At 34.9% G+C, this 11,499-nt stretch overlaps 2 protein-coding genes across 2 annotated transcripts in view; one reads left to right on the forward strand and one right to left on the reverse strand.

The window, feature by feature from the left end:
- The window catches only part of ODR4 (odr-4 GPCR localization factor homolog), a 51,721-nt gene that overhangs the window by 39,557 nt on the left and 665 nt on the right, over nucleotides 1-11,499 (reverse strand). The window lies entirely within an intron of this gene.
- Nucleotides 1-11,499, forward strand: part of TPR (translocated promoter region, nuclear basket protein) — a 63,529-nt gene that overhangs the window by 520 nt on the left and 51,510 nt on the right. The window contains exons 2-4 of the mRNA XM_012802573.2: nucleotides 2,312-2,416; nucleotides 4,544-4,617; nucleotides 10,864-10,960. Of these exons, the coding sequence (XP_012658027.1) occupies nucleotides 2,312-2,416; nucleotides 4,544-4,617; nucleotides 10,864-10,960 (276 nt within the window). The remainder of the gene's footprint in view (nucleotides 1-2,311; nucleotides 2,417-4,543; nucleotides 4,618-10,863; nucleotides 10,961-11,499) is intronic.

The raw sequence follows: 11,499 nt of genomic DNA on the forward strand, positions 1-11,499 counted from the left end.
TGTCTAATACTCCCCCTTGCAAGCTCACACTGTATGTGGCATCACTTTCCGGACTGCAGTGACATCCTAGGCCTTCTCTTTCCTACTCTTCGCAGTTTGATTAAGGATCCTTTTATAAAAAGCAGTTGGAATCCACGTCTGTTTTTGTTATCCTTGTAACTAGGGTGATCTCACTTAGGGACGCTTAACTTTGTCCAACAGTTTGGGTTTTTTTACACCAGACTTGCCAAAAGTCTGCGACCCCTTGCTGTCTAGCTGAGGGTACCTTATCTGCTTGCGTAGTTGCGCTTTAGATGGTTGTGACTATCGCCCTATTTTCTTGTCACCTACATTCATAGGCCTTTGTCTAACTGACCACTTTGTGCACTTGTTCGTAGTTCGTCTTAGAAATGAACATTAAGTACGTGAGACAGCGCCGGAAAACAAAATGAATGTGCAGTAAATAAGTTTAGTATATTGATGTCTCCCGAAAAGTTAGAGTTTGATAGAAAATATATTAAGATATAATTATATAAAGTGGGCGTCAAATAAGAAAGTGTTCAACAATATGGCTTGAACATCCTTGAAAAAAGATGTAATTGTAGTAATTGCCAATAGCAGAATGCAAACTCCATCTTGTGTTTGGGTTCACCATTTGGGACAGTTGTTAACTGGTTTTTACTAAGTTGACTGGAAATTGTGTAAATATTCACTTCACTTAAAAAAGCATAATTATCAAGCAGCATTGATGTTGAAAATTCTGTTAATTCCAGAGCCCAGTGTAGAACACTGCGTTCTAGTCATTAACTTACATTGAGTGTCTTCCATGTGCCTGATACTGTGCTGAACAAGACAGACTCAGTCCCTTGGAAAGTTTATACATTTTTACATAAAGTTGCAATTTTATACTTCCAGATATTGTTTTGACTATTTTTAATTTTATTTATTTATTTATTTATTTATTTTGAGATTAGAGTCTCAAGTTGTGGCCTTGAGTCAAGTACCTTGGCAGCACAGCTCACAGCAACCTCCAACTCTTGGGCTTAGGCCAGTGGTTCTCAACCTTCCTAATGCTGCCACCCTTTAATACAGTTCCTGGGGGTTGCGACCCATAGGTTGAGAACCACCAGGCAGCGATTCTCCTGCCTCAGCCTCCTGAGTAGCTGGGACTACAGGCGCCCACCACAATGCCCACCTATTTTCTTCATGCAGTTGTCATTGTTGTTTTAGCTGGTCCAGGCTGGGTTTGAACCGCCAGGCTGGGTATATGTGGCCGTCACCCTACTGACTGAGTGCCGCCTATTTTGACTTTTTTTTTTTAAGTCTTTTTTTTTTTTTGAGACACAGTCTTGCTTATTAACCCTCGGTAGAGTGTGTGGCATCACAGCTCTCAGCAACCTCCAAATCCTTGGGCTTAGGCGATTCTCTTGCCTCAGCCTCCAGAATAGCTGGGAATATAGGTGCCTGCCATAACGCCTGGCTATTTTATTTTGTTGTTGTTGCAGTTTTGCTGGGGCTGGGTTTGAACACACACCACCCTCGGTATATGGGGCCAGCACTTTACCCACTGAGCCACAGGCACCGCCCTAAAAAGCCTTTTAAAGCAAAGCAGTTTTTAGTATAAACAACTTTTTTTTCCATTTAATACTTATTTTTAATTAAGGGAAAATACTAAATTAATAAGACATGTTGCCTACATTAGAGAGGTTCATTTGTAAAACCCATTTTAGATATTATTTTCTTTTCTCATATAAGTCATTTGAAATTACTGGTTTGGAAGATAAGTTCTTCTCAGTGCTTGATCTAATTATATTTACTCAGATTCTCTTACTGGGAACTTAACTCTTTAGTCTCTTATAAATTTAATAAATATCTTGAAATCTTAGAATATTTCCTCTTTAAGGCTTCATTCCTCAGAAAGGTGGGTAGCTAATTTCATTCTTAAATTTTTGGCATTGTTAAATCTTAGATGCTACCCAAGATTTTAGTTAAAGATCCTGATTTTTCTCAAGAGAACAATGTTTCTTGTGTTTTGTTTGTGTTTGAGGAAAGCTAACATCAATAGAGATCTTACGGAGTAGAGTCATAATTAATTGATATTAAATATAGCTTGATTTCAGCTGGATAGATGAAGAAGAATACAGGAAGCTTACAATTAAAATTTTCAACTTTCTCTCTTAATGGTCCATGCCCATCATCTGTTTGGTTTATAACTTTTTTCAGCTAATGCTAATCTTAAATTTTAAAATCCAAGTTCTTAGAAATAGTATTGACAATGTGTGTAGATGTGTATTTGATTTTATTTTTATTATTTTTTGCTTGTTTTATGTAGAACAACAGTACTTTGAGATAGAGAAGAGACTGTCCCATAGTCAGGAGAGACTTGTGAATGAAACCCGAGAATGCCAGAGCTTGCGACTTGAGCTAGAGAAACTCAGTAAGTATTTAATCACTTCTTTATAATATTCCTGGAGTATTGAGTTTTTCATACACTATTTTGTATGCCTTGAAATCAACTGCTTACTATTTATGAAAGTACTGATTAAGCATCATTGTTTGATTTTTTTTTTTTTTTTTTTTTTTTACTCAGTAAAAAAAAGACTTTGTAAGAGGATATGGCTTAGTGGTCAGGAGGCCTGGGTTCTAATTCTGACTTTACTATTAAAAGGTTTGCCATGTGTAAATCACTGTGTAAATGACTGTTTGTAAGATGGTTAGATCCAGGGCCATGCCTGTGGCTCAGTGAGTAGGGTACTGGCCCCATATACCGAGGGTGGTGGGTTCAAACTCAGCCCCTGCTGAACTGCAACAAAAAAATAGCTGGGCATTGTGGCGGGCACCTGTAGTCCCAGCTACTCGGGAGGCTGAGGCAAGAGAATCGCTTAAGCCCAAGAGCTGGAGGCAACCAAGGGCAACAAAGTGAGACTCTATCTCTTAAAAAAAAAAAAAATACTTAGATCCACATGTCTGTCTACTTACAGCTTTGCATATCAAGTGATATTTTTTAAAACCTTTTGAGGAAACTAAAGCATTATGCAGCTGGTAAAATAATTTAAAGAGAGTGACGTTTTTATGGTAAAGATTAAATACCATTGATTTCATTATATATTTTTTAACTCTTTAGTCTCATAAATTTAATAAATATCTTGGAATCTTAGAATATTTCCTCTTTAAGGCTTCATTCCTCAGAAAGGTGGGTAGCTAATTTCATTCTAAGTTTTTGGCATTGTTAAATCTTAGATGCTACCCAAGATTTTAGTTAAAGATCCTGATTTTTCTCAAGAGAACAATGTTTCTTATGCTTTGCTTGTGTTTGAGGAAAGCTAACATCAGTAGAGATCTTACGGAGTAGAGTTGTAATTAATTGATATTAAATATAGCTTGATTTCAGCTGGATAGATGAAGAAGAACACAGGAAGCTCACAATTAAAATTTTCAACTTTCTCCCTTAATGGTCCATGCCCATCATCTATTTGGTTTATAACTTTTTCAGCTACTTTTGGCACCCACACTTTTAAAACATGATGTATATGAATGATGGTATGTACTTATGAGTGATAAAACATAAGTAGGTAGATCTGGTTCATTATTTACATAGTTTTTCCTTAGCCTAATAAAAAGATCTGTTCAGTGATGGTGCTGAGGACTTTCAGAAAAATGGTATGATTACAACTTCTTCTGTGAGGTGCAGGAGAGGGAGAAGAAGATAGGGCTAAACCCAGATAAACATCAAATGCCTTCCCGGAGTGTACAGCTAATGTGTGTGCATGCGTTTTTGTTTGTTTGTTTGTTTGTTTTGTATTCTAAATCTGCATGTCTGGAAAGCAGTAGTCCACATTAAAACAAAACAGAAAATCTAGACTAATTTAGCTGGGGCTATTTTCTTTTAATGATCCTCTTACTTAAATAGAAGACTGGAATTAGTAATAATGTATTTGTTCATTAAATTGCCGGCACATATAATAAATGTTTTAGTGGAATAAAATTACAAAAAGTAAATTCTTTCTAGTTATCTACGTGCATTTAGAAGAGTAACTATGTATAAGGCAAGACAGCCCATTTTGAGTAGAGACTGAGGCATTAATAGAGTATCAAGCATACTTTTTTCTTCCATGTTAAAGGCTCTCTTTAGAGTGAAGAATGAGTGGATTTATAAACATCCAGTCCTGTGATTTGTTGTTACATTTCTATTTTATGTAGTTTAAATGTTATTTTCTCTCATAATCTTTTTTTATTCAGTTTTCTTATGTCTAAATACAGTTCACTGTTTTTATGATTTATGTTGATTTAGAAGATGTCATTGAAATATCAGAAAATATACTTCCTATAAATGTTGCCTAGAATTTTACACTTGATCTTGGAACCAGGATAGCATATTTAAAATTTTGGTCTAAAATACAGAAATTTGGATGTGTTTATAACTTGGGAATGTGATGTACAAATCAGTCCTTCTGGGCTTCAGTTTTCTTCATTTTTAAAATGTGTAAGAGTGACAATTGAATAAAAATATTCATTGCAAGTTTTAGGCTAATGTGTGTATGTTCATAAAATTCATTTTATCCAGGCACTCAGCTGAAGGCTGTAACTGAGAAAAACAAAGAACTTGAAATTGCTCAGGATCGCAATGTTGCCATTCAGGTAAAATTTCTTCTTATGAGTAAAAGTAATGGTAAGCAAGATGCTTGAGGAAATTTTCTATTCTGATTGTGTTTATCAGTTTTTAGTCAAAGGGAAGATGAAACAGATACTGTATCAACAAAAACATATATACATAAGTTTTTCAGTTGGATCCATATATGTTTTATTGATAGAGTGGATATTCCTTTTACCGAATATACACTATCCAGTGAGTGCTTACAACTATAAAGGCCTTAGACATTCCAAGTATTTTATGTTGTTTTTCATTTGTTTGTGTTTGAGACAGAATCTCTCTCTACCCAAAGTGCTGTGGCATCCTACCTTACAGCACCTTCCAATTCTTGGGCTCAAGCAAGATCTCCTTGCCTCAGCCTTCCACATAGTTAAGACTATAAGCACCCATCACAATGCCTGGTTAACTTTCCTATTTTTAGTAGAGATGGAGTCTTGCTCTTGCTCAGGCTGGTCTTGAACTTCTGAGCTCAGGCAATCCACCTGCCTCAGCCTCCCAGAGTGCTAAGGTTACAGGTGAGAGCCACAGTGCCCAGTCCTATACCAAGCCCTGTGATTTAGGGATTTGAGTGAATCCATGTTGATGATCATTTCCTTGGGACAATGACAAGAATAAAGATTAAATAGATTAAATATGATCATAAGGAGTGCTGACCAGTTTTTTTAATAAAGTCATACCTAGTGACTCTTTAACCAGGTAGAACTTTAGATTTTTGCCATTGCTTTTATAAAATTTCAAGTTAAAGGGTAATTTCTTCAAATTTCCAAAAGAAAAAATTCTATGCAGAGAATCTAAATAGGATCAAAAATGCTCCATAATATACCTAGAAATAACTTTACAAAAATGTAAAGCATTTATATGAGGAAACACTCAAGAAAACTCAATTATTTTACGAAAACTATACAAATACACCTTTATAGAGAGAGATAAAGCATTTTTGTGGATGGGAAGATTTTCTAAATTAATGTGTTGCTTTGAGCATTTGTCTCTTAAATCCAAGTAAGATAGATTGAAACTTGTTGATGTACCTCGAACAGTGACTGCGGGGTGGGGGATTGTTATGGCTAGGATAATTCTGAGAAAGATGTATCAATTTAAAAGTACTTGCATAGTCACATATCAAAATGTTTTCATAATGCTGTGGTTATTAAAACATTGCAATGCTGATATAAGAATCAATATATAGAACAGAAAAACAGTTCAGAAATAAAACCCAAGACAAAAGATCTTTACCAGTTGGGGAGAGTAGCTATCACAAAATCTTTATAAATCTGGTAAAAAGCTATGAATGTACATGTGCACATTCATATAAAATTTTGGGAGGAAAAAAAACCACTATGAAGAATTTAATAGAATTTTAATAAATTCTATTAAAGTAATACAATTTATTTAATGGCTGAAAAAAGAAACTGTAAGCTTTTCCAGTAAGATCCAGTGTAAGGCAGGCATGCCCACTCTCATCACTTCTATTCAGTATAGTACTAGAAGTAATAGCAAGAGCAGTCAGACAAGATAAAGAGATACAAGGCATCCACACTAAGAAAGAAGAAATAAAATTTTCTCTAATCACAGATGATATGATTTTATATGTAGAAAAACCAAGGATTTCACATACCAAAAAAAAAAAAACTTAGAACGAATAAATGAATTTAGTACATTTGCAGGATTCAAAATCAACATTCAGAAATCAATAGCTTTTCTACACGCATATAATGATCTAGCTGAAAACCATCAAGAAAACAATCTTATTTATAGCAGCATCAAAAGAATAACAATAATAATAAAATACTTAGGAGTAAATTTAACCAAGGAAGTGAAAGATTTATACATTAAAAATGATAAAACGTTGAAACAAATTTAAGATGCAAATAAGTGGAAAGATATTCCGTCCTCCTGGATCAGAAAAGTTAATACTATTAAAATGTCCATACTACCCAAAGCAGAATGCAGATTCATCCCAATGCTATTAAAATTCCAATGTCATTCTTCACACTAATTGAAAAAAATCCTGAAACTCCTGTGGAATCAATAAAAAGCCCTGAATAACCAAAGCATTACTGAAAAAGAAAATGGAAGTTAGAGGCATCACACTCCCTGATATCATATTCTCTTCTTCTCATGGCTGTGCAAAAATATATATATATACATATATATATACACACACACACACACACTCACTCAACTATAGTCATCAAAACAGTATAGTACTGGCATAAAGACAAAAACATAAACCAGTGGAATAGAATAAAGAGCCCAGAAATCAAACACACATAGTCAACTAATTTTGACAAGAGCAGCAAGAAAACACAATAGGGAAAGGACCCTCTCTGAAATAAACGGTGATGGGAAATTAGATTTTAACACAAAAGGAAATTGGACCTTTATTTTACTTATGCACAAAACTCAACACAAAATGAATAAAAGACTTTAAGTGTAAGACATGATACCATGAGACTCATAGAAGAGATCATAGGAGAAGAGGTCCTTAACATTGGCCTTGGTAATGATTTTTTACATACCACACCAACAACTCAAGCTGGAAAAGGAGACGGTACTACATAAAACTAAAAATCATCTGCATGGCAAATGAAACAATCAACAAAGTGAAAAGTCATCCTAAGAATGGGAGATTTGCAAAACCACATGTTTAATAAGAGATCTAAAAACACCTTCTCAGAAGGACTTGAACACACATTTCTCCAAATAAGACATGAAAATGGCCAAGAGATAAATGAAAAGGTGCTCAGCATCACTCATCATCAGGGAACTGCAAATTGAAACCACTATAAGATACTGTCTCACATAACTTTAGGATGGCTGTTAGCAAATAGAAATAAATGTTGATAAGGATGTGTAGAAAGGGGAACCTTTCTGTACACAGCTGGTGGGAATGTAATTTGGTGCAGCCATTATGGAAATCAGTATGGAGGGGCCTTAAAAATATATAATATTAGAACTTATATGACCCACCAATCCTTCTTCTGGATATATACCCACAGGAGATGGAATCACTTCATCAAGATACTCAGACTCCCATGTTCATTTCATCATTATTCATAATAGCTAAGATATAGAAACAAACTAAGTACTTTTCATGAATGAATGGGTAAAGAAAATGAATGTGGGGCAGGGATACAATACAACCTCCAAAAGTTGACCCCCCAAAGGACTGGAGGTTGTCAACATAAAGAACTAAGCCTGCTGTACTGACACATATGTGTTCTTCACTTGCATAGCTTTTTATTAGAGGATGTTATATGAAATCATACATAAAACAGTAAAATCACACACTATTGTGCAAAATGAGAACATTTACTATTTTCTCAGGATTTAATCTTTTTTTTTCCTCAAAAAAAAAAAAAAAAAAAGTCAGTCTTGATCTGTTTCTTATTACAAATGTAAGTGGAGAAAGCACTCAATCCTGGATATACCACTCAGCATACCTGGGCATTTTTCCATAGCAGATGACTTCAACTGCATTATCAGATGTCTGACATCTCTTCATTTGGAGTCTGCAATTTCTGTGTCATCCTCACTAGCTTCTTCCACTTCATCAGCTGCTTCATGTTATTTCTATGTTGATCTGTACTTTGTTTGACATGGTTTGAAAGATTGCTTCTGGGACAAGCTCGTTATAGGTTGCTACTTCATCATCCATTGCAACAAACCTTTAAAATCTGCTCCTCTAAATTTTGCCATGGGAAATAGATTGTCTAATGGGGCCAAACCATCATGCTCTTGGGGTGTGACAGATCCAGCTTTCTCAAAGTCTCCACTTGTCAGGGAAGTGTAAAATACAGTCTGTAAAATTTTTCAGTAATTATAGGATACACCTACAATTCAGACCAGTCCTTCATATTGAAAAAAATTTTCCATGACTTGTGATAAATTATAATGTTAGGCCTAATCCAACACGTAATAATAAAATATGAAAAAAGAACTTACAATAAAACAAAAACAATATAACTAAGGAGCAAAGCCCACACCTTTGACCCCTTGGTGTACATTGCACTCAACTGGTCAAGTTGTAGAGGGTAAATTAATATTGTCATAATCCAGGAGGTCAGGATATACCTTACAGGGGTGGTCAGTATACAGGGTGGCCATAAAGTTCATGTGTAATTTAAATTGCACACGAACTTTATGGCTCCCTGTATAGAGGTCAATCTTTCATTGGGTACACATGGTACAGGTTCAGTATATGAAAATAAGGTCAGCTTAAGGAGGTGGTTAGCTATACATATTCTACTGGATATGTGTGTGTGTGTGTATATATATATATATAAACAAATATTATTCAGCCTTTAAAAAGAAGGATGTCCTGCCATGAGCCCTAACATAGACCTGAAGAACATTATACTAAGTAAAATAAACCAGACACAGAAAGAGAAATTTTGAAAGATCTACTTGTATGTGGAATATATAAAAAGGTCAAATATACAGAGAGAAAAGAACAGTGATTGGTGGGGATGAATGGGGAGAAGGAAGTTAAAGGATACAAGGTAGTGAGTACATAGGATAAACAAGTCTACACATCTAGTGCACTTGAGGACTATAGTTAATAAAACTGTTTTAGGAGGACCAGGCATGGTGGCTCACGCCTATTATCCTAGCACTCTGGGAGGCCGATGTGGGCAAATTGCTTGACCTTACGAGTTCAGGACCAGCCTGAGCAAGAGTGAGAGACCCCATTTCCAAAAGTAGCTGGAGATTGTGGCAGGCGCCTGTAGTCACAGTTACTCACTCTGGAGGCTGAAGCAAGAGGCTCACTTGAGCCCAAGCGTTTAAGGTTGCCGTGAGCTACAATGCCAAGCCATAGCACTGTACTGAGGGCAACAAAATGAGACTTAATCTGAAAAAAAAAAAAAAAAAAAGTGTTAGGGATTTTTGTTCAAATAAGTAGAACAAGCTGCTTTTTTTCCAAAACAATAGCTGTGAGGTGATAGATATGTTGATTTACTTCATTGTAATTACCATCTTTCTGTATATATTCCATAACATCATGTTGTAAACCTTAAATATATGCAATAAAATTTATCTTTAAAAATCATTTCTAAACATAAAACAGTTTTAAAAACTTGAAGTGGTGCTTGGTGCCCGTAGCTCACTGAGGCTGGTGGGTTTGAACCTTGTCCCAGCCTGATAAACAACAGTGACAACTGCAACAACAAAAAAAATTAGCGGGGCGTTGTGGCTGGCCCCTGAAGTTACAGCTATGTGGGAAGCTGAGGCAAGAGAATCACTTAAGCCCAGAAGTTGGAGGTTGCTGTAAGCTATGGCACTCTACCGAGAGCGACATAGTGAAACTCTGTCTCAAAAAAAAAAAAAACAAAAAAACTTAAAATGGGAGTGATAGACTAGATTCAGTATAAATATAAATACAAAAATCTCTACATAAACTAAAATGCCAATAAATGATTAAAAGGTATTTTTTCAGTAAAACTATTTAAACTGTTTTAGGAGGACCAGGCATGGTGGCTCAAATAGTGTTTATGTCCCTATTACATGACTACTTTAAATTTTAAGGAAATCATTCAAGGGAGTTAAGGGCAAAGGAAGTTTTTTTAAAAATCAAAGAGGAAGCTATACAAATGTCCAATGGTAATATGAAATGTTTCTCTACTTGTAATCAGAAAAATGCAGATAAAACAATAATGAGGTAATTATTTTTCACACACACCGCATGTTAGCATCTCTCTCTCTCTCTCTCTCTCTGAATAATTTCTGTCATGGGTGGCTTGATATTAGTAGTTACAACTCCAAGAAAAGCTTGTAAACTGTTAACATTTTGCTACAAAGCAGTTTGACAGAATATTAAGGGTTCTAAGTAATTTAATTTCTGGTGATCTTTCTTGAGAAATAATTTGAACTAAGGTATACAAATGCCATATATTCCTCAAACTATATTTTGAAATAATACAGAATTATATTACAAAAAATTAGAAGTATATTAAATGTCCTACAAATGCTTATTTAAGTAATTAGGATACTTCCATGGGATACAAAGGGACATGGGAAAGATTGTTAGAAGCTTAATAAAAATGTTCTAAAAATCCAATATATGAATAGAAATGTTGAGTAGTTTTAAATTTGTTGATTTATAAATTACAATGGAAAGAGAGGGACTTTTAAACCATAGCTAATGTTAACTAAAGTAGCAGTTCTGTGTTTAATTTTCTATATTGTCCAAGTTGGTTTTCTTAATTCAAATTTATCACTTCTTTATATGACAGAGCCAATATACAAGAACAAAGGAAGAACTAGAAGCTGAGAAAAGAGACTTAATTCGAACCAATGAAAGACTGTCTCAAGAACTTGAATATTTAACAGGTATGAAGCAGTACTTTAGCTTTTATAATAACTCCATTCCTTCCTTTTTCTTCTAATGGTGCTAGGTCAATCCCTAGTCTTACTTCTGCTGCTGACATTTCTTTGGTATGGCTAGGTAGAGAGTATGATGTAATGTCCAATTCTTTCTCCTACTTATTTATCCTTAAAGCATTATTAAGTCTTTAAAGAAGTAACTAGAAAGTGCACAAATGAAAAACATGTCAAAGAAGTAATAATTTGGATCAAGTTTTTTATGCAAAGAGTTTTACTGATACCAGGTGAAATGGTCAGTGTAAAGACTGAATTACTATTCTTCATTTTGTACAGATATCTTTGTTACATGTAAGCATTCAATATAAGAAGCTTTAAGAAGAGCCTGTATATAAAAACAGCCTATGGCTCAAGGAGTAGGGCGCTGGCCCCATATACCAGAGGTGGTGGGTTCAAACCCGGCCCCAGCCAAAAAAAAAAAAAAACAGGCTAAAGGGAGTTTAGCAGGCAGGGACATAAAATATATAAAGATAGAATATAGTACAGTT

Source organism: Otolemur garnettii, unplaced genomic scaffold, assembly GCF_000181295.1.
Source record: "Otolemur garnettii isolate 467f Iridium unplaced genomic scaffold, OtoGar3 scaffold00016, whole genome shotgun sequence".
NCBI lineage: Eukaryota > Metazoa > Chordata > Mammalia > Primates > Galagidae > Otolemur > Otolemur garnettii.